This window comes from Protopterus annectens, chromosome 4.part0 (genome assembly GCF_019279795.1).
Source record: "Protopterus annectens isolate FY-2018-M chromosome 4.part0, PAN1.0, whole genome shotgun sequence".
In the NCBI taxonomy this organism is placed as follows: domain Eukaryota; kingdom Metazoa; phylum Chordata; order Ceratodontiformes; family Protopteridae; genus Protopterus; species Protopterus annectens.
The window spans coordinates 156,159,137-156,181,745 of record NC_056733.1 but is presented as its reverse complement, the minus strand read 5'-3'; the positions used below and the strand labels follow the sequence as shown (position 1 = coordinate 156,181,745).

Sequence of the window (22,609 nt, the reverse complement as noted above, 5' to 3'; positions counted from 1 at the left end):
TGAATGAAGTTGTAGTATAGCATGACTGAAATTTTAGTAGGAAGCAAGAATTCAAAAAAAAAAAAAGAATTAACTTGCCGTAATTTGTTTCTGCTGTGTTAAAAACTTGAAGTAGCTCTGTAGGAAAAACATTTTGTCCAAGTGGCAGAAGGCCATCTGGTGCTGCATGTGTAGCTCTGTGCCTAGGAGCAGGGTAGGCATCCTTTAGGTTAAGATGGTCATCCAGGTTTATGGGAAGAGGAGAGAAGTAGCAGACCCTGTAAGGTTAGCATTTTAAACTTTAGAAACTTGTTTAGCCTTGAAGAGTCCAAGATGGGGTTTCTTTTTTTCTAAACCCACACGAGATCTAGCAGTGATTTCCTCTATAAACCCATTTGCTGTTAAACATTTTTAAATGCCAATCCCTACCCCCCTGAAAAGGAAGGGAAAGCCATTCAAAGATTTTGGGGGAGTATATTCTTCTGCAACACTTATTTTTTAGAATTTTGAGTTATCAAGCTCACGTGTTTAAGTTTATGCTTGCCTCTTTTGAGAATACGAGGAACTTTATGGCTTCTTTTCCTGTGTCTGAAAAAACAGTCTCTCTATAACTTTATTGCTTCTGTGCCTCGAGTGATTAAACATTCTTTTAAATGTTCCTATGACTCAGCAGATGCCACTTCCACAGCTGCTGCTACTGGAACTGATATGAGAAGGTTTGCCTGACTGCATACAGAAAATCTTTCTGAAGATGTCAAAGTTGAAATTTCAATTCTCCATTACATTGGGCCATCTACTGCAAAGGTCCTTAAAAAGTGTGATGATGGGGGAAAAGTTAATTCAGGGAGTTTCTCAGATTTTTCAGCCTTCCTTCTTCATATTTGTCAAGGCTGTTCTCAGGTCTTGTTCCCGATACCCTTAAACATAAGATTGGTGTCTTTGGCACCCTTTAGTGATGGCAGTGAATTCCTGATAACGTGAGCTCCACCTACCAATAACCGCTTGCTCCTGCTGCCATCAACATAGCTTGTTGCCACCATTCAGACAACGACCACTCCAGAGCAGCTTGAGCATTAACAGTGTAATTATTAGACATGTTGGTGCAGCTAAGTCATTTTATTGCTTTTATTTATTTATTTTATTTATTTACATTTGTTAACCGGGAGAGTCCGACTGGACACAGGTCCGTTTTCAGCGGAGGCCCGGGGAGAAAAGCTCCACATTAAGTATTATTTGCATTATACAGTTAAAAAAAATAGCATTTAAATATAGACATTAGTCCAGTTAAGGATGCAAGACAAGAAGAAAACAGATGTAAAACAGCTGTAGAGCATAGTACAATTTTAAAATATGGTGACATACTAAACATGGTTAAAATGTAGTTGAGATTCATCAGTGGACAGTTGATACAAACTGTTTTTGAGGTACATAACAGCCATTAGCAGTTGTTGCTACAAGAAGTTAATATTATGTGGTAGGTAGCTGGGAACATTAGTAGCCAAGCTTGCTAAGAGTAGGTTATTGATAGGGGCTGAGATAGGTAGTAGGTGGGGGAGTGGATGGTAATAGAGGGGGGGTTGCAAGGGCATATCTGGCAAGTTTTGAAGTGTGATTTTAGTAAGGATTTAAAGTGGGTGCAAGAAGTTACAGAGGTAATTGAGGATGGGAGGGAGTTCCAGAGTTTGGCTATAGTGCAGGAGAATAATGCTTCTCCAGCAGAGTTAATGGCTCTTGTGACCTGTAGGAGGTTATTGTGGCTGGATCTTAGTGGTTTCGTGGTTATGTAGGGTTGGAGTAGATTCTGGAGGGATGGGACTTTTAGTGGTTGGTTTATTAGTTTGTGGGCGAGTGTGAGTTGGTACCATTGAAGGAGGTGGGGGAGCTCTAGCCAGCCCAGTTTTGCTAGTGAGAGACAGTGGTGAGTACAGTAGGAAGCCCCTGTGGCGAATTTGGTGATTTTGTTGTAGCAGGTTTTGAGCTTATTTAGATCACATTGTCTAAGGTTAGTAAATACTGGAGAGGCATAGAGTAGGGTAGAGATAAGATGAGAATTTGCTACTGAAATTTTAGCTGCTTTGGTAAGTAGTTGCTGATTTCTATATAATGCTCCTAGTTTTTTGTGCACTTTTTTAATGGTCATGGAAATGTGAATGTCAAAGTTCAGTTTATTGTCTATTTCTACTCCTAGTAATTTGGTGTGTTCTGTACGATGGATGGTGGTGGTGTCTTTTGCTGTGATGTTAAAGTAAGAGCTGTCATGGGTAAGTTTGGTGGGTTGGAAGATTAGTAATTTTATTTTGTTTGGGTTGAGTATTAGTTGGGCATCGGATAACCAAGTTTCAATAGAAGAAAATGCTTCCTGTGTGAATTTTTGCAGTTCTGGGAGGGAGTGGGCTGTGCAGATGATGGTTGAGTCATCTGCGTATTGTACGAGTGTGCCATGTGTTGTGGCTGAGGCTAGATTATTGGTGAAAATAAATGAGTAGGGGTCCCAGGATGGACCCTTGGGGAACTCCTATGGAGACTGGTAGTTGGGGGGATAGGTTGTCCTGCCAAACAACTGCTTGTTGGCGGTCAGATAGGTAACTCTGAAACCAGTTGATGACTGGTTGAGAGAAGGATAGGTTATTGAGAAGAGAGAGGAGTTGTTTGTGTGGGACCATGTCGAAAGCTTTAGAGAGGTGTAGGAAGGTAGCTGAGGAGAGATTACCTGCATTTTTATTTTGTAGGATAGTGTTAGGGAAAGAGAGTAAGGCGGTGGTGGTGCTATGGTTAGGTCGGAAACCGTGTTGTGTGTTGAAGAGGAGGTTGTTAGCAAGGAGGTGATCTGAAACTTGAGAATGAATGCATCTCTCTAGTATTTTGGAGAGTGGCAAGAGAATAGCTATGGGGCGGTAATTGGTTAGATCTGTGGAGGGGCCTCCTTTGTGTAGGGGAATTATGTGTGAGACTTTCCATAGTGTAGGAACATTACTTTCTGACAGAGATCTGTTAATCAAGAGTGATACAGGGTAGGCTAGAGTGCCAGCTGCAAGTTAAATGTATTCACCTGGGAGGTTGTCTGCTGCTAATCTGGTGGTTTTAAGTTTAGTTAGTAGTTTTATTTTGGAGGTAGGAACAGGAGAGAAAGAGAAGCTAGTTGGGAGATTGTTAGTTCTAATTGATGGTGTGGGTTTATGGGGGTGGGTTGTGTTGTCTAGCTAGTGATAGTACGGTTTGTGTGAAGTGATTGTTGAAAGAGGTAGCAATATTTTCGGAAGAGTGAGTTAAGTTAGGAGTGGGTGTACTTACTTTACCTGGGTGGAGGATGAAGTTTATTGAGGACCAGAATTGTTTGGGGTTATGTTGGGAGGAGGAAAGGGCAGACTGGTAGTATTGGATTTTGTCTTGTTTTATAAGTTTTTTGGTTCTATTGCATAGTTCTAGGAATTTTTGCCTAGTAGAGGGGGTTTTGGTTTTGCGCCAGTTGTCCCATGCTTTATCCCTGTTTTTCATTTCAGACTTCGTGTTTTTTTGTAGCCATGGGGATTGTTGGGCTCTAGTTCGGGAACGTCTTATGGGGGCATGGTAATTAAGGATGCTTAGGAATGTTTTATTAAAGTAGTCAACTGCATCATCTAGTTTGAGGTATTTTAGAGGTTGCCAGTTACAGTCTTTTAAGGATGAGCTGAATGAGAGAGCGTTGAAATTAGTTTTTTTGCGTATTTGATGGTAGATGATGGGTTTTGCTTTATAAAGGTGTTTTCTTAGTAAGAAGGTTGGGGAGTGATCACTGAGGCTGTCAGATAAGCAGCCTGCTATATATGACTGGGGGCTCTTATTGACTAGTATCCAATCAAGGGTAGTGTGTTTGTTGAGTTATTTATCATAGTAGGTGACTGGACTAGTTGGGTGAAGCCATGAAGATTTACATGAAGGGTTGGGTGGTTGCTAGAGCAGGATTTCCAGTCAGTGTTGAAGTCTCCTAGAATTAAAGTTTCTTGGGGTAGGTGGTGGGTAGTCCAGCTGGGGAGGTTTTCAAGTGGAGGGATGTTGCGGCCAGGTGGGAAGTAGCAACCTATTGTGTTTAGGGTTTTATTTTGGTTTATTTTAAGGTTGGCATATATTATTTCTTCCTTACCTATTTGGGGAGCTGCTAACTTTAAGATCTGGATGTCTAGATGCTGCTTAAATATTATAGCTATACCACCTCATTTTTTGTTTAGTCTGTCTACTCTTAGTATATTGTAAACAGCAGGGAGGATTTGCTCATTAGTAGTGTGTGGTTTTAACCATGTTTCTGTAAGGATCACTACATCAGGGGAGTGGAAGTCTTTGGTGGCATGGAATTCATGCACCTTGTTGTATATACTTCTAATATTTAGGCTTATCAGAAGGAGGTCGGCTGACTTTCTATTGGCTGTGATTTGGGAGATGTGGTTTGTAGTCTGATTATGAGGGGAGGGGTTGGAGATAGAGGGACCAGGATTAGGATGGATGTTTTCCACTGAGTGCTAGGTTGGATATGGATGAGATTATTAGTTTCATCAATTTCTGTATATGCTTGCTTATAAGGGAAGTTTTTTGATTGTGTTCTGTGGGCAATAGGTATGGTGGTAGGGTTATGTTAGGTTGAGGGGTTGTTTTTAGTTTAGGTATTGTGGTCTGTAGTCTATATAGAGGGTGTATTGGGAAGGTTGTTGACCTGATGAGAGAGTAGTAGAGTAGAGGTGGGATATGAGTGGTGGTGTGTGTGGTGGTACAGTGGTAGTGGTTGAGTGCAGGAATTGTGGAGGTTTGGTAAGATGCGATGTATGCAAGGAGTGTACATGCAGTGACTGTAGGTATGGTGTGCTTGTACATGTTAGCTGAGTAGGAGGGATAGTAGTGAGAAGTTGTAGGAGGAAGTATAGGTGTGGTGATTTTACAGGTTGAAGGGTGGGAGGGGTTACTGTTTGTAATAAAGGTAGGACCACTGGGGGTGTGTGGGAATTGGGGGAAGGGAGGGGGCGTAGTGGGCAACAGATGAAGGAAGACTATCAGTAGGTTTATAGGTTATAATGAAAAGGGCTGGTCTTGATTAGGCTGCAGTTGTTCCTGTGGGGAGGGGGAGGACCAGAATAGACCAGAAAAGTGGTGGATAGCAATAGTATGATGAAAAGGGCTGGCCCTGATTTCACAGATATGCAAGTCTACAGAAACAATAAGAAAAGGCAGTAGTTACTCTGACTTGCTTGTTTTGCATACCTGTCTTATTGAAATAAAATAAGCCAATTTTACCAAGGAGTTGTGTGGAAATTAGGAAGACAAGAATTTATAAGAGAAAAGGTTTAGTAAAAGTAGAGAAACAGCAGAGCATACAAATAGTACAGCATATAAAGTCAGATTGCAGTTAGAAGTACAGAAGGGGGGGGGGGCAGCAAATATTCTGAAATAAGAAAATCAGTAGGTACTTTGGACTTGCTTGTTTTGCATACCTTTCTTTGAAATAAAATAAAAACTTGTAACCAAGAGTATGTGGGACTTAGAAAGACCACAAGTTATAGGAGAAAGGTTTAGTAATACTAGAAAAACAGCAGGGCTTACAAATAGTTGAAACAGCTTGCAAAGGGAGACTGCTGTTACGAAGTACAGTATGGGGAGGGGCAAACTAACGTCTGTGATGGAGTGCTTTACTTAAAAACAGAAATTAAACAAGAGCTAGCAATTAAAGTTTGTCTGGAGGATAAAATATACTTTTTGTATATTTTGAAAATAGCACTCATTCCAAGGTTGCCTGGTTCTGTTAAAGAGCACTGCAGGCCAATAGATCGAACTTGGCTTGGTGGGGATCCAGAGAAAGTAAAATTAAAAGGAGAAGCTGGGAAGAAAAATAATCAATATTAATACAAAATACAGCAACTGTTAAGGAAAAAAAAAATACAAAAAAACACAAAGCTGATAGAGGAGTGAAAAGAAAAGAAAAACTAGGTAATCTATACACAGATAAATACCACAGTTTGTGATGATATGATAATTAATACAAGTTGTCAGTTATCACATTCAACAGATTAATGCAGTTGCAGATATATGGGAATACTGATACCAATTAATTGGTATAACACATTCTAAACCAATAGGTGAGGGAATGTACACACTAATAACTAGGCATTTCTAAAAAATGCAATAAAGTGAACAGCAAAGAAATAATATTCTAACAATAAATGCTCTAGACAAGTAAAGCTCTAGCAAGTCTATACTCTACAGTATCTGAGCTTACTAATACAATGGCTAAATAAACAGTTTCAAGCACACAGAGTTACCGAAAATACTGTCTTCCATAAAAATACATGTCTAGCTTCATTACACTTTACAATGGTGTAAAGCAACATCAATACATTTTACAAATGAAAAGAAACAAATATTAAAAAATAACCTTAGGTATGAGCACTCCATCCAAAGAGACAAGCTGCTACACCAAGAGGTTTTTAAAAATGGCTCCTGTAGCTTAAGAAAGCTATGTTAGGCTGTAATAGGCCATGTGGGGGAGGGGAGGACAGAATAGACCAGAAAATGTGGTGGATAACCAATAGTGTAATGGAAAGGGCTGGCCCTGATTAGGCTGCAGTTGTTCTTGGTGGGAGGGGGAGGATCAGAATAGACCAGAAAAGTGGTGGGTAGCAATAGTGTGATGAAAAGGGCTGGCCCTGATTTCACAGGTATGCAAGTCTACAGAAACAGTAAGAAAAGGCAGTAGTTACTCTGACTTGCTTGTTTTGCATACCTGTCTTATTGAAGTAAAATAAGCCAATTTTACCAAGGAGTTATGTGGAAATTAAGAAGACAAGAATTTATAAGAGAACAGGTTTAGTAGTAGAGAAACAGCAGAGCATACAAATAGTACAGCATCTAAAGACAGATTGCAGTTAGAAGTACAGAATGGGGGGGGGGGCAGCAAATATTCTGAAATAAGAAAATCAGTAGGTACTTTGGACTTGCTTGTTTTGCATACCTTTCTTTGAAGTAAAATAAACACTTGTAACCAGGAGTATGTGGGATATAGAAAGACCACAAGTTATAGGAGAAAGGGTTTAGTAATACTAGAAAAACAGCAGGGCTTACAAATAGTTGAAACAGCTTGCAAAGGGAGACTGCTGTTACGAAGTACAGTATGGGGAGGGGCAAACTAACGTCTGTGATGGAGTGCTTTACTTAAAAATAGAAATTAAACAAGGGCTAGCAATTAAAGTTTGTCTGGAGGATAAAACATACTTTTTGTATATTTTGAAAATAGCACTCATTCCAAGGTTGCCTGGTTCTGTTAAAGAGCACTGTAGGCCAATAGATCGAACTTGGCTTGGTGGGGATCCAGAGAAAGTAGAATTAAAAGGAGAAGTTTTTGTATATTTTGAAAATAGCACTCATTCCAAGGTTGCCTGGTTCTGTTAAAGAGCACTTCAGGCCAATAGATCAAACTTGGCTTGGTGGGGATCCAGAGAAAGTAGAATTAAAAGGAGAAGTTTTTGTATATTTTGAAAATAGCACTCATTCCAAGGTTGCCTGGTTCTGTTAAAGAGCACTGCAGGCCAATAGATCGAACTTGGCTTGGTGGGGATCCAGAGAAAGTAGAATTAAAAGGAGAAGCTTAGGTATGAGCACTCCATCCAAAGAGGACAAGCAGCTACACCAAGAGGATTTTAAAAATGGCTCCTGTAGCTTAAGAAAGCAATTTTATTGCTTTTCTTTGTGTTTCTGTTATTGTCATTCAGCAGTGAGTATTAATTGCTAACGTCTTCAGCACTTCTTTTCTGGTTTCTATTCCTTATCTATGTCACCTTTCATCTACCTCCCTACCCAATCATTTGTTGGGCTGTTGGCCCACTTGACCTAATCCTGCCTCTTTTTTTTCCCTTTGTGGCAGAGTAATAGATACTCTAAGCAAATATGTGTATTGCTGACCGTCCATTGTAGCGCAGTTTCAACTGTTTGTGAAATTAGACAGTAGGAACTTCATGGATAAAGAGAGAGAATCAGGTTTGAGGAGTGCGTGTCCTGCGAACACAAAATTTCACCATAGTACCCAGATGATTTGTGTTTAGTTTGCATAGAGTCATTGCACCTTTCCATCAACTTTGCCTTTTGTGAGACCTTCAGTTCCAGGACCTTGGTGGAGAGAATGATCAAGTTGATGGCAAGATATAATCCCAGTGAGTTGTGCACTAACAGCATCCTCATTGGCATTTTCCTCTGGAAAAAGGAAAAAACAAAGGGAAAGTAGCTGTGAATTAGCCGGTTTTGGCAAAGTTAGGTTCAGCCAAACCCCCCAATGTTCTCTTCCCCTGCCACGTCTGGCAAAATTCTGAGTGTGACTACCCCTCCTAAAACTACTACTTCCCATGATAAAAAGTATTCAAGCCTAACAGCGTCTTCCACACCTAATACATGCTTGAGAAGCTTTCACTTTGTGATACCTCTCAAACTTGGTTTCCAACATTGGTTTCCAACAGACTACGCTCAGTGGCTTCAGTCAAGTCCCACAGATCTTTCCAAAATCCAACTCAGGTTGATTTGGAGTACATGATGTCGGCCTTTAAGGTCCAACTTAGTTACTGTAGTGTCTCAGCCCTTACTGTTCCTACCATGGGCTGAGATGTTTCACAGGCCATTTCTGCAATTGTACCTCTTCCAGGGCCTGGTTTTGGCACCTGCCATGAAGGAATTAGCAATGGCTGACATATCGGGCCCCTAAGTGCAGATAGACTTTGTCTCCTGCACTGATGACTTTGGCAGTGATACTTTCAATGATGTTCTCTTTGGTGCTGATGTATATTAGCTTGCAGGACATTGGTGTCAAGTCCTCAGCTCTGATGGCGTTGGTGCTATTCATTGCATCAAAAAACTCTGCATTCAACATCTCAGCACCAAAGATTACCAGTCTGGCTTCAGCCATGGAGTCTTCAGTGGTGAAGGTCAGTGAGGAGGCCGATCAGTTTGATACTCATTCTGACCTTGTCTGTACAGAGGATTTTGATCCTGAGTGCGTCAGCAGATTACTCTGTGCAGAATGGAGTGATTTTTACTCCTTTGTGCCTAATATTTCATGTCTTCCATTCCAGACCGAGATCTGGACGAAGATGATGGTTTCCCAAAATCTCCTTTGGAGGATCCTTCCTCTAGCAAGATTCTGGAAATGAGGCAGAAGGGGGTCTTAGCCCATTGACCCCCCACCTGCCCTGAGGAGCAGATCTTACAGGAGGCCTGTAACTCCTCTCCCTCAGCAGCGTGAGTAGTACCTCTCCAGGTAAAGTTGTGTACATGGTCTGTGGCAAGGTTTGAAAAGGATGTAGAGAAGCCCATTCCAAGGAAACCGAACAGGATGCTCCATACTCCCCAAATCAGGCCTTATTGGAGAAAAGGGTCTCTTGTTGACTCCCTCGTGGCTGCTGCTGCTGCAAAGGAGGACATCTTGGTGGATGCCCAAGCTATCCATCCTCCACAAGGATGCAAGGATGATGGATAGGTTAGGAAACAAGCGAGTGTATGTATCCAGTACATTTGCGGTCATAGCTTTAAATTATATGAAGCATATGGTTCATTTTCAGAGAAAGATTAGCTAGAAAGCATCCAAGAGTCTGAAACAGTTGTCAGGCGGTGAGCTCTGGTGTCAAATGGAACATCAGGTGGCCATGATGAGTAGCATTTCCTCCATGTCCATGTACCTTTTACATAATGTGGCAGATAAAAGTGGCAAGAGCAGCAGAGTCAGGTCTGACAATGAGAAGACAAGCCTGGCAATGGCTGATGTATTTCACAGACCATTTCAAAGCAACCTTTGCCAATGCCCCCTTCAACAGTAATACACTGTTTGGGCAGCAGGTTACATACAGGCAGTTTACCTGTAAGCAGGAAGTCGAAAGCACTCGTGCTAAAAAGGACCTTTCAGCAGACTGAGAAATGGGCAAATAAATTGTGATTTTGTAAGCCCCAAGCCCCAGCAGAGATAGCTTCAGGACAAAGTTCTCTGGGCATTGGAGGGTCTCCATCTAGACTTTGCCCCCAAGGGAGAAGTGGTCCCAATAACCAAGAGGCAGAGGGTCTTTTCAAATTTTTCATCCTTACACCTCCTGGAGGTTTACCCAGCTGTTACCCTCTGGTAGCAGTGTGGGGACATCTTTCCTTACACACACTGTTGTGGATGCCCAATCACAGTGGATTCCTGAGGAGGGAGAATCCTATCCAGAGGCTACTTCATTCACTTTTTTGTAAAACCTTAAAGTCAGAGTTCCCAGCAACCACTCCTACTACCCTAAGCAAAGGAAAGCAACCTTAAGAGAGGTTCCACTTCTTATCCAAAATAGAGCAATCCAGGAGGTCCCACCAGACTAGAGAGGATCTGAATATTAGTCCAGATTGTCTTTAGTAACCCAGAAAACCAATTAACTCAGGCCAGGAGGATGGCCTGAGGTCAGTCTTCAGTCAGAGCTGACTCAATTGATTTATACATGAGACTTACTTGGATGTTCATGGTGAAGTTTGGGACCTTTAAATTTGAGCTGGAATGTCTGACTTAGACCCTCTGTTCAAACTGGCATTTTCAGGCAGACCTTAAGATGTTGTAATGGAAGACTGACTTTTTGGTAGCTATTATTTCCACTAGAAGGGTTTTGGTGCTCCAGGTTCTGTCTTTTAAATATCACTTTATAGTCTTTCAACCTGACAGGGGGTATCAGTTAGAATGAAACCTTATTATATTCTGAATGTGACTACTATGACTTGAACCAAGGTATCCACCTGCCTGTGTTTTTCCTAAATACGCCTTCTTCTTCTTTGTTCGGCTTTTCCCGGTTAGGAGTCGCCACAGCGGATCACCTGTCTGCCCATGATTGGCAGTGGAGTTTTACGGTGTCGAGTTGCCAGCCCAACCTTCCACAGAAGGCACACACATACACACACTCACACCTAGGGAAATTTAGAGTGTCCAGTCCACCTACAGCATGTCTTTAGGATGTGGGAGGAAACCCATGCGACCACAGGGAGGACATGCAGACTCCGCACAGAAGGCACCCCAGCCGAGGATCAAACCGGAGAACCTCTTGCTGTGAGGCAGCAACGCTAACCACTGCACCACCATGGCCACCCTTTTTCCTAAATACTCCAGTAGGGGGAATATACATTGCCTGAATGAATGTTCACAGACCTGTGTTTTTATCTGGGACTGCACAAAGAATCAAAGAAAAGATTATTAGCATTTTTGTCAGGTTTTCAGTTCCCAGGTTTGGTCAGATTTCCAAGACTGGATTATATTTCTTTTTGTTACATTTTAGCTGGCAAAAAGCTTCCTGCCCCACCTAAGGCTCACTCAGGGTTCAAGCTACATCCATAGCCTCTTTCTGAAACCTTCCCTTTGATTTAAATTACTGCAGCAGCAACTGCAGCTACCTAGTCTTCCCTACTTAACTTGGCTAAATATATCAACTCAGCTTCCAGAATAAGAGCATCTTTTGGAGCGACATTCTCAGAGGTTTACTGGGGCAGGCCAACCTGGTTAACTGAGGACTCTGTCCTACAGTTCCAGTGTCCTTTCATGACGTGAGAAATGTGCAAGTTGCATACTTACGAGAAAAGTAAATTTCTCTGTACACTTTCCCTCCAAAATGTCATGTATGAGGGATTTGTGAGGGGCTGCAACTGAAGGTAATCTTTATTATGTTTTTGTCTGCATATTTTATATCTATTTATCCATATATATATATATATATATATATATATATATATGTATGTATAAAATACATAGATATTTATAACATGTAATGTTTTTGTATATATCGGAGTCTAAGGAGGGCATTCTCTGGAGAAGTTAGCAGAACAAGTGGGTTATGGGTAGGGAGGAGTTTGTTACCATCACTAGAGGGTGCCAAATGCATCAGTCCTATAGTTCATGTCGGGCAGAGACAAAAGAAATCTAACAATCTGATAAGTACATCCTGCTGCTACTTCTGTAACATTTTACATAAAGCAAAGTAAGCAGATGCAGCAAGCTGTTGGTAAACAGACTTTTAAAAAGCTATGGCAAGGGAGTTCCAAAAATAAAGGAGGAGTGCTCCCCATTAAGCAAGGAGAGTCCAACAGAAATGAAAGTCTGTCTTCAAAATAGGCCTTCTCTTCCCACACTGGCCCTGGCAAATCTTTCATTTTTCCCACAAAATTGGCCCTCCATTTCTCTGTTTGGCAACAGATAGTTTTAGACAGATAGGTATTGAGAGTGATTCATCAGGCGTACAGATCACAGTGGGACTCTCTCCCTCCTTTCCAGGGGTTTCATCATCATCCAGATCAAACTTATTTTTTCCCCCACCTGTCATTCAGCATCTACTAACTCAAGGGGTGAATGAAAAGGTTTACTCAAAAATGTTTCTGGTACCAAAGAAAGAGGCTTCATGGGACCCACCCTACATCTTTCTTTTCTAAACCTGGCTGTGCAAGTTCCAAAGTTCAAAATGTTATCCCTTCACCACTTTACCTTTGAAGTTATTTAGTGACTCCAGATGTAAATGTTGTTTGTCATCTCATTCTTATAGCATCAGATTTCAAATGTTTCTAAGCTTTCTGTGTCTGGATCGCATTTTTAATTCTTTGCATTACCCTTTGGGGTTGGCCAGTGCCCCAAAGATATTTATGAAATTGTCTAGCCCCAAGTGATAGCCTACTGCAGACTGCAAGATATTCATATTTTCTTTCTTTTAAACAGCTTGCTTATCTTTGCAGAGTCTTCTTCAAGTGTCAGGAATATGTCACTTGGTTGAGAGATCTCCTGCCTAGATGTGGGTTTCAGGCCAACATTCTTGTTTAACTCCTTCTCACAGGACTGTTTTTTCTGGGGTGTCTCCTGGATACCCAAGTTCAAAGAGCTTTTCTTCCACAGGATAAAATTAGAGCTATGCCCGAGTCTTTCCAGTCAAGCCAAGGCTTCTGAAAAAGAATTTCTCAGGATACTAGGATTTGTAGCATCCGTGACTTTCATGATTCCTTTGGGCAGACTCCACATGAGAAAAATTCAGTAATACCTAAAATCTGTATGGGCACAGGATCAACGTCCCTCGGCATTTCAGAGTCCTGTTTTGGGATTTGTGAGAAGGGATCTCCTTGGTAGAGAGAACAGTTTTATCTGAATCCAGGACTCCCATTTTCCCTTCTAGCTCTAGCATACACTGTAACTGAGGATGCCTTAGACTTGGTTGAGGAGCAGTGTGTATTGGAGTAAGAGTACAGGGTCTTTGAAGTAAAAAATACATACCAAAACACACACAAGTAAAAGACATGTTGGCAGTCATAAATCCTCTCAAATTTCTCAACCACCTATGGATCTCAAGACATTACAAATGGTTACCGACAACACTGTAGTAATGTTGTCCATAAACAAATGGGGGGGGGGAATCCTACCCTTCTGTGTAGGACAGCCATGGTAGTCTAGGCTGCATCTTTTCCAGTACCATCTCAAGCTATAGGCATCTATCCCAACAGTGCAAAACTTTGACAGGCAAGCTAAGCAGGACGCGGACAGGCAAATGGAAATTGAAAGAGAGGGTGTTCCAGGAAATGATTCATCTTTGGGGAACACACAAGATAGAGCTATTTGGCGCCAGTCAACAGCTGGCAAAATTCTGCCTCAGGACTCCATGCAAGAAGGCCTGGAAAACATGCATTTTCTTTTCTTTTAACGGGAATTATTCTATATGCTTTTCCACCCTTTCCACTAATATCTAGGGTCATTCTGGATAGTTATAAGGACTCTCCTAAAGTCATTGCGCTGACTCTCTTCTGGTATAGGCAACTGTTCTTCCCTTTTTTGTAAGTAGCCATTGGCAATTACAAGTTTCCTCACAGACTGGACATCACACAAGACAAGGGGGAGTTTGATGCATCTCAACTCATAGTGTTGCCATCTACCTTTTGGATGATAGAATCTTAGTATATTAGGTACCTGTTTTCTAAGGATATTCAGCAGGTATTAAAGGAGGCAAGAAAAAACATGCTAATAGGAAACATATTAGCAAATGGAAAATACTTTCTGGTTGGCACCAAGTCAAGAAACAGGATACTTTTAAGGCTAGTGTTTCTCTGGTTATGCAATATTTTTCAGGGTTGTTATCCTCCGGCTTTTTTACTCCTTCACCAGGATATAGTTCTCAGCCATTTCAGCATGTCTACCTATGGATCCTGCCCTTCAGTGCATCTCCATGTGAAAATGATTTTGGAAAAGGGTGTTGCATACCAGATCTTCTACGAAAAAGGTGGAGCCTTCTTGGGATCTCAACTTTGTTTAAGAAAAATCAGCTCAGACGCCATTTGAGCCAGCTAATCTAGCTGATTTGAGGTTCTTAACAGCTAATCTAGCTGACTTGAGGTTCTTAACATGGAAACAGTTATGCTGATTTCATTGCTATGACTTTTACAATAAGAGTATGTGAGTTACAAGATCTTATGGTATGTCAACCTTGTGTCACTTTCTTCAATGATGGGGTCTCTTTAAGAACTACTCCTTCCTTTATGTCTAAAATGTGTCTGAATTTACTTTGAGCCAAGCTGCTGTCCATCTCCCTGACTTATTTCCAGAACCTATAAATGAGGGAATGGATCCTTCATACACTGGAAGTCCACAGACAAATCCAGTATTATCGTGGCAGAACTAAGGCTGTAAGGGGACTTTGATCTGCTATAAATTTCTTGTATAGGTAAGAGGAAGGTGCTTATATGTCAAATCAAACTTTCTCTAAATTGTTGTCTCATGCTGTTACTTTCTGTCATACCTGTGACGTCTGTACACTGGCCCAGTAATCAAGAAGCCTCAATCCTCACCACCAGCACCAGTGAGGGCCGTCCACATTGGGAAGATAACAAGTACAAACACAGTAAAGTATAATTTCCCTTAAGAGCACACAGAGATCACAGTCAGTCTGGGGCTGGTTTCTCCTTTTCTCTCCAGATCCCCAATAAGACTCCCCAGTGGCACAGCTGTAGGGTACAGATCTCAGCGTAGTGGTCAAGCTAAAACCTCCAGCACCCTCTCTGTCCAACCAGTGCTTCGTGTCCTTGCACAAGAAGCTGATACACACACTTTAAGATATGAGTTGTATACAAACCCACAGATATTCCTGGGGAAGGCTGGCACAGGTTCTCCAGTGATGCCCCTTCCTGCCAGTCTGTTAGGTAGTACCAGCTGCCACCAACCACTAATATCAGCTACTAATAAGGCGCTTACCAAAGGGTGTCCAGTTTTACTGTGCAATGTTATTATCCAGTTAGTAAGTGTGATCAGAACTTTTAAGGCTTATTGGAGTGGCTTTGTACAGTATCACTATATACATGCAATGTACTCCACACAAAACAGCCACAGTTGAAAGGTTTAAAAATATTTAATAATAATAAAAACACAAGACAAATCTTCTCAATTCAACACAGTGCTAGCCAAGAGTTCAGAGATCACAGGAAAATGCTTAAAATAATACTGTAAAATAGTCTTGACATAAATATAGTAAACAGCTAGACTAAACTTATTTTCTATTTCTCAGTGAGACACTAAATAAGATCCTACTTACATACAGAGCAAGCAAGTGCTGGTGTTGTCGCTTCTGAAGACAAATGCAAAATGCGCTCTCTGTCTCTCTCAGATCTCTTAAATTGGTAATACGTCACTGCTGACTCGTTTTAGATTACATCATTCATCTCTGGTTCTCAGGCTAACAGAAACTCAGAGTTTAACATATCTTTGATCTTGTAACTGCCAGGAACCCACTGCATTAAACGACATAACACATGTAAAATCTAACAATTAACTCTGGTCTCAAAACAATAGAAGGAATTCCTTAGTCCAGGCATTCTGTCTGCGAGCTTTGAGATCAAGCAGTCATATAAAATGCTTTACTTTATCAGCTTTCTTCCAGCTGAGTGTACTGTGGTGACATTTTTGAAGTTCAGCATTTAACACAGTTTTCTTTACATTTGTGAAACAACCTGTGGATTTTATTAATATTTACAAATGAGATAGAATTTTTAATTCGATCAAGCTGGTCTGGCAGCCTTTCAGTTTTTCACAATACCTGTCACAATAAGGCAATTCCAGGCAGGATGAAAGCTTTCTCTACCAGGGCCTTGGCTTCTTCTTTGGCTTTTTGGAAAGGATTCGATTCTAGAAGCATTCAAGAAACAGCAACTTGTTCCTCTGCACATACTTTACAAAGCACTACAACCTAGATTCCTTCACCATGTCTACAGCAGGCTTTGCTAGGACCATTCTTCAAGGGCTCCTGAGCCATCATCATTCCTCCTCCCTATCAGTTTATGCTATGGCTGTCTACCCATATAGCTAAAGCTACCACAGCAGAGAGCAAATTGTTAAAATAGTACAGTTGTGTAAGTAAGCATACCATAACAGTACAGGTTGAATGATGACTGCTGCAGTAGCTGCTCCCTCCCTCCATCTCCCTATATTTGTTTTTGTTGCCAGGGTTCAGAGGAGATTACTAGGATTAAGGGCCCTTATAAGCCTAGCCAGTGTAATCTGATTTTGCCCAATGTATCGTCTCTAGGGGCAAGAGAATGGCATGGATTTGTGCCTGTGCATTGAGTATCTTACAGACTGCTGCTTTTCAAAATGACATAGGCACTACCCCGGGTGTGAATTTGCTATTCCCCATCCATTGATCTAAGTTGTGTCTGAAAAGGGCCAGGGAAGGGCTTTGCTTAATGTGAACAGGAATCCTGTATTCTATCTGTAGACAGTAGATGAGTATCTTTGCTTTCATTTTCCAGGCATTGTGCTCTTACAGGGATTAAGCCTCTCTCCCTGTCTCTGTTGGCATGAAATCTGTAAAGGGCTTGGTAGCTAAACCACTCTTTCTTCATCTCTGCTTGAGCTGGTTAACTGTTTGTGTTGGCGGAAGTTGCTGCTCTTAAGCTTTGAAAGCTGGCCGTCTGTTATATCCTTAGCAGGGAATAATCCATATAGTTAAGGTTACTGTTACGGTAAATTTACTTAATTGTACTCTCTGCAGCAGCTTTGAAAATCTTTTTACTATTTGCTTCAGAATTGCCACAGCAGAGAACAGTTGTATGGTTTAAGAGTGCCTTAAATCAGGCAAGGGCGGTATCCATTGGTCAGACAAAAAAGATGCAGTCTGGGCGATACCAGAGGAAATCAGAATATGATCCAGAGAAAGTTGCATCTTTCATTATTTTTGTCTTTGTCAGCAGCTTAATACAGTGCAGTTGGAGAGACCTAAAATTTTGGTGTCTTCTATGGTCATGCACTATTTTTGTACCCAGTATTGTGTTGGCAGCCTAAGATGGTGAGCTGACACATGACAGATGTAGAATTTAAAATGTTTTCTCAAATGTAAAGTGTTTGTCATAGCAGCAGAGAGGTAGAGGAAACTTTGTGGGAAGTTAGCACTTTTCTGTCATGTTAACAGAAAGCTTCTTGTTATTTGTGGGTGTTTTATTGAAATTTTTTTTATGTATATGATGAGCATTAATTAGGTCCACTTTTTTCTGAATACCAGGAAAAGATGCAACATTATTAATCCATGAAGCCACTCTGGAAGATGGTCTGGAAGATGTAGCTCTTGAAAAAACTCACAGGTACTATTTTATTGTACAAGATGCTCAATAACAATTATCTATTGCCTTCATACTCTGCTTTAGTCTGTCTGTAGACACTCGTGTAAATACGGTGAGTATTGTCAATTGTCCTTCCATATCACTGTTGCAATATTCATAACAGAAGGGATCTTCTGCCAAGGATACCCCAACATCTGGCCAGTATGCCAAAGCCTTTAGTACTTACAGGCAATGTATGCCCACATTGCACTCCACATTCAAGGTGTAGGGCATAAAGGTGACATAGTGAAGCATGCACTCAGAACTTCTTTGCTGCCAGTCCCAATGCCGTCACTGAACTTCGGTCTGAATGTTTATCTTCTGTGCTGGTTACCAAGCCATTTTTTTTCAGATAAGTGCCCTGTTGTGGGGTTTTTCCTTATCTTCTTTTTTATTTAGTGTTGGACAATTTCATGTCATACAGAAAGGGAAAATGTCAGTGTGGGAGGCATATTCCCCTTAAAGACCATCACCACCAGTGTCTCTTCTGTTTGAGTGCTTCCCACAACCATACAGTGTTCTATCTGCCAAGCTTTTGTCCTCAAGACCCGACACAGTCATCTCTTCTCCTTATGTAGTTACCTTAAAAAAGATCTTAAGCTGTTGGCTTAAGGTACTATGGTGGAGTCTTCCCAGCCTAAGGGTCAGCCGTCGGGCAAGAAAAATGCCAAAAAATTTGGGTCTGATATGGTTGCTGTCCAGCCTTCCCCGGATGTCTGTGTTGAGCCTAGTGAAAACTTGGAAAATCATCTGGCAGTTGCTTTCGATTCCTCTACCACAGTACAGTCAGCGGTCGGCATGGATCCAACTTCTTGCACAACCTCGGCTGATTATATCTGAGGGACCGAGGGGGATTTTGCTGATCTTAGTGAGGGAGGAGATCCCTACTAAACTTACTGACTGTCACCAAGGGACTGAAACTCTAAGGATGTTTTGTGTGCACATCTCGCAGGAAGAAAAAAAAATCAGAAACTCGAGCATATTTCCCCTCCAGTTAGGGATCCCCAACGAGAATGGCAAGATTTTGCTCAGTGATCGTTAAATGGCTTTAAAGGCTCCTCAAGGGGTGCCTGTGCCTGCCCCATCGTGGTCTTCCACTTCCTCTTAAAAGACCTAGGGAACTGGATTCCTCAGATGAGGGTCATGATTCTAGGGAAGAGTTCTTAGGCTACCCTTCTGTCCCTTCCCATGGGACTATAGTTCAGTGGAACAGTATTGTGTTAGTCCAGATTTCTCTTTAGTGGAACTCTCCTTTGGAGACACTGTTAACCATATGATGGAATTCTTAAGAAGGATTGCTATCAAGTTTCTAATATCCAGCAAAAGGTGGTATGAGCTTCTTCAGATGTAGTCTTCCATGCCTTCTGCAGTTCCCTCTGTTGTGGCTGCCCTCCTTTGATACCTTTTCAGCAGCTTTTATGGCCATTGATTCTCAGCCCCCAGCTCCCAAGAAACCTGACAGATTTTGCAAGGTGCCTGACGAATGTATATTTCTGTATAAATGCCCTTCTGATGATGATTTTGCTGTCTGTCTCTTCTGACAAGCCCTACAAGCTGTTGCCCTCTACCAAGTTTCTTCCTTTAGACAAGGATATTAGGGCCATGGAGAGGCTGGGCATGAGGGTTTGTATTGCTGCTACTTTATCTTTTAGGGCTGCTAACTACCAGACTTCTATGACCAGGTATGTTTTGGCACTTCTTTCTCAGGTTTCTCAGGCAATTTCCAATCTTTCTGTCTGAAGGAAAAACTTCTGCCCTTTCTTTGTTTCTTTTATGGGTTATATCCCGGTGTAAGGCTATAAAAGTGTGCCAACTTCCAAAGCTTCAAGGTGTCTTCCAAGCACCAAAAGTGTTAGTCATCTCAAGCTGAGCTAACTAAAAAGACAGGTTTGTGCTTCAAGTCTCTCAGAGTTTTCCTGCTACTGAATAGCACTCCTCTTGCAGGCATTCAAGGATCAGTGGTTGGATGATGCTTTCCATTACTGGGTAGATAAGTTCACTTTATGAGAAAAAAAATTTTGCTTTTACCTTTTATGATGAAAATTGTACTTTTTTTGTGGAATAATATTTTTAAACTAAGAAAAAGTATTTTAATATGTCTCATGACTTTTACTTCTACACAGAAGTATTACTTTTTTGCTTTTGTTGCAAAACAAATGAAATAGATTTCTGAATAAAAGTTTTTATTTTACCTTTGAGTGCTTTGATAAGTGCATTTTACTGTGTTTTGGAAGGAGAAAGTTATTTTTTTTACTACTTATCTATTTTACTAACTACTGCTGCTAGCCTTTCCTGGAAGTCAGGCATCTTTTTCAGCTTAACCATGCAGCAGCCCAACAGTTCTTCGATTCTTCTTTCCTCCATCTTCAAAAAGAAGAAAATTAATAAACAGCCTTTGCCACCACAGTAGGCAGCTAAAGTGCCTCAGGTGCAAATTGGTGACTCCAGTGACCATTTCTAGTTTACAAGACCATTCATTATCTTCATTTGCTCCCTTTGGTATTGTCCCAACAACCGCCATGGATCAGGTTAGAGATGTCCTCTGAAGCTGTTGGAGTTTCCTTAGTGAGCAAGGGAGACCCACTCTTTTTGGTTCTGGGAGAAAGGGTAGGGAATACACCGCTGCCTAGCCAGAGTGCTATGTCTGTCCCAAGGGAGATTTTTCCTGGAAAAAGTGGATCTGATGTTGTTAATCTTCTTTCCATTCATCACTGATGGGTTCGGTTCTGAGCCCTTGGAACCGAGTCGGCCTATTACCAAGCTCGCGCCAGCCAAAAAAATTCTCGGCTAAACCTCTACCCAGAATGCCTTTCTCTCTGTTACCTCAGATCTCGTTTGTCACATAGCTGCGTTTCAGCCAAGCTCTCAGCTAAGTGAAACCTTTTTGATATTTGTGTAAAAATATTTGGATATCTTCATGTTTTATTAAGCGATTAGTATTTTTAGTGTCGTTTCTTCTATCTAACCTTGTTCTTTCCTCTCTACCCATTGTTACCGTTGGTAAACTTTCAAGTATCATTGTTGGTATGGCCTGTCTTCCCTTACCCTTGTAGTATTTCTTCAATGCCATAGTTGGTATTGTTTCTCCTGTTTAACCTGTTAGCTTTAACCTTTATTCAGGTGTTTCCCTTTTCTTCTCTACATACCGGTATATTGTTATATTTGTGATTTTTTGAACGGAGTTGACTTCATTATAGTTGGATTATACAGTTGACCTGCAGTGTTTTTCTACTAAGATGTTGGATAAGAAGGGTACTTCAGGTTTTAACCATTGTACTTCTTGTAAGGGCAAGTTACCTAACAGTGATTCTCATGATGACTGTGTATACTGTTTGGGAGTGGCCCACCTTTCGGTGCAGCTTCCATGTGACATTTGTCAGAGTTTCAGCCAACGCACTCTTAATGAGCACAAAACTAAACTCATTCTGAAAGGGTTACTCAAGTCACCCTTCTCAGAGGCCATTATGCAATGGAGGTCTCAACCCCTCCTTCTAAGGACAAAAAGAGGTCCCACTCTGTTCCTTCTTCACCATCAGGTGATCAGAGCAAGCCTGGGAAATCAAAGGTCTCTAAGTTATCATCAGAACATAAATCTGTCTCTTTGGCTCTGACCATCTCAAAACCTTCAATACCTATGCTTGTTTTGGCACCGGTCCTGCCTCCGACTCTGATCATAGACCTTACTATGCCTATTTCAACTTCTGCACCTGTAGCCACTTTGGCTCAGGGCCACCTTCGACTACGCCATTAGTTCCCATTTTGGAACCGACCATTTCTGCTCCGAGTGCCACTTCGGCACCGAGCATTGTACCGACCTCACTGGATTTGACCCCTTTACTTCCGGTCTCGAAACTAGAGACTTTGATGCTGACAGACCTTGCACCACAGACCTGATGCTCCCCCTCCGTAGATCCAATTCTGGGACAAGCTTATTCCTCGTACGTCCTGACTCTCCATCTGGAGTATCCACTAGCTCCACCAGGAGCCTTTCGGAACACAATGTGGTGCATCTTATGGACCAGCTTTTAGCCAGGGGGATTCCCTCACTTTTTAAGACTCATCCAACTGCAGGACTTGGGTTGCCTTATCCACGGACTCCATCTTACACTCCTCCTTTGACAATCTCGGTTCCGAAGCCTTCTGCTCTGAAATCCTTCTTGGAACCCATCACCTTGGCGTCTATAGTGCATCTCACTCCAGCTCCGAGTTTGTCCCTTTGGTCTTCGGTTCCTGCTGAACTGGTCCTTCCTCAATCTGGGGATTGGGGGACAGGCTCGTCGACCCAGGGTACAGAGCTGCCTCTTCCCTCGGTTCCATCCTCGGTGCCAATGTGGCTGCGTCTGCGCCGATCCTGCGTGATGCTCCATTCGTGGGAGTGTGTTCGGAGCGGGGTGTGACCCGGGTCCCGAGGTTGTCTTTCTCAGTTCTTGGCTCCCATCCCTGCTTGGGCAGGCTTGCCTTCCGCGCGATGGAGAGGGCTCTTGCTTCTGGCTGCACACAGAACACCAGTTTTCACCCCCTGAGCTACAGCTGTCACATACCACCCTCCCCCGGGACACCAGGCAGAGAAGCCACAGGACACCCCTGTTCAGGGTACCCACTCTTCCGAGTCCTCCTCAGAGACCCCCACTGAGGAGCCCCCTCGAAAGAAGATGTGCAAGAGGAAGCACATGGACTCGCTCGAGGAATCCTTAACTGAAGACAGATTACGATGATGGTGAGGGGTCCCCACTGTCACCTCCTGATGATGTCTCCTTCGGAGACATCCTGAAGATGTTAGAGCAGAGAGGTGACTGGAAGCCCTCCAACCCTTCGTCAGAGTCTGTGTTCCTGCAGGCGTTTCGTGCCCGGCCTTCTACATCTTGGATGACCCCCGCCTGCCAACGAGCTCATCCAACTTGTCGTGCAGCATGCTTGGAAGAACCCTGATTCCATTGAGGCGATCCCTTGGAGACCAGACAAAATTCTTTCCCCTCCCGAGGAGAACCCGCACTGATCTAAAGGGTTACCAGTTGAT

At 42.1% G+C, this 22,609-nt stretch overlaps 1 protein-coding gene across 2 annotated transcripts in view; it reads left to right on the top strand.

Annotated features, from left to right (window-relative positions):
- ELAC2 (elaC ribonuclease Z 2) overlaps positions 1-22,609 on the top strand; it is a 2,146,582-nt gene that overhangs the window by 1,734,041 nt on the left and 389,932 nt on the right. For both annotated transcript variants that reach the window (XM_044068145.1, XM_044068146.1), the window contains exon 22: positions 17,496-17,574. In XM_044068145.1, coding sequence (XP_043924080.1) covers positions 17,496-17,574 — 79 coding nt within the window. The remainder of the gene's footprint in view (positions 1-17,495; positions 17,575-22,609) is intronic.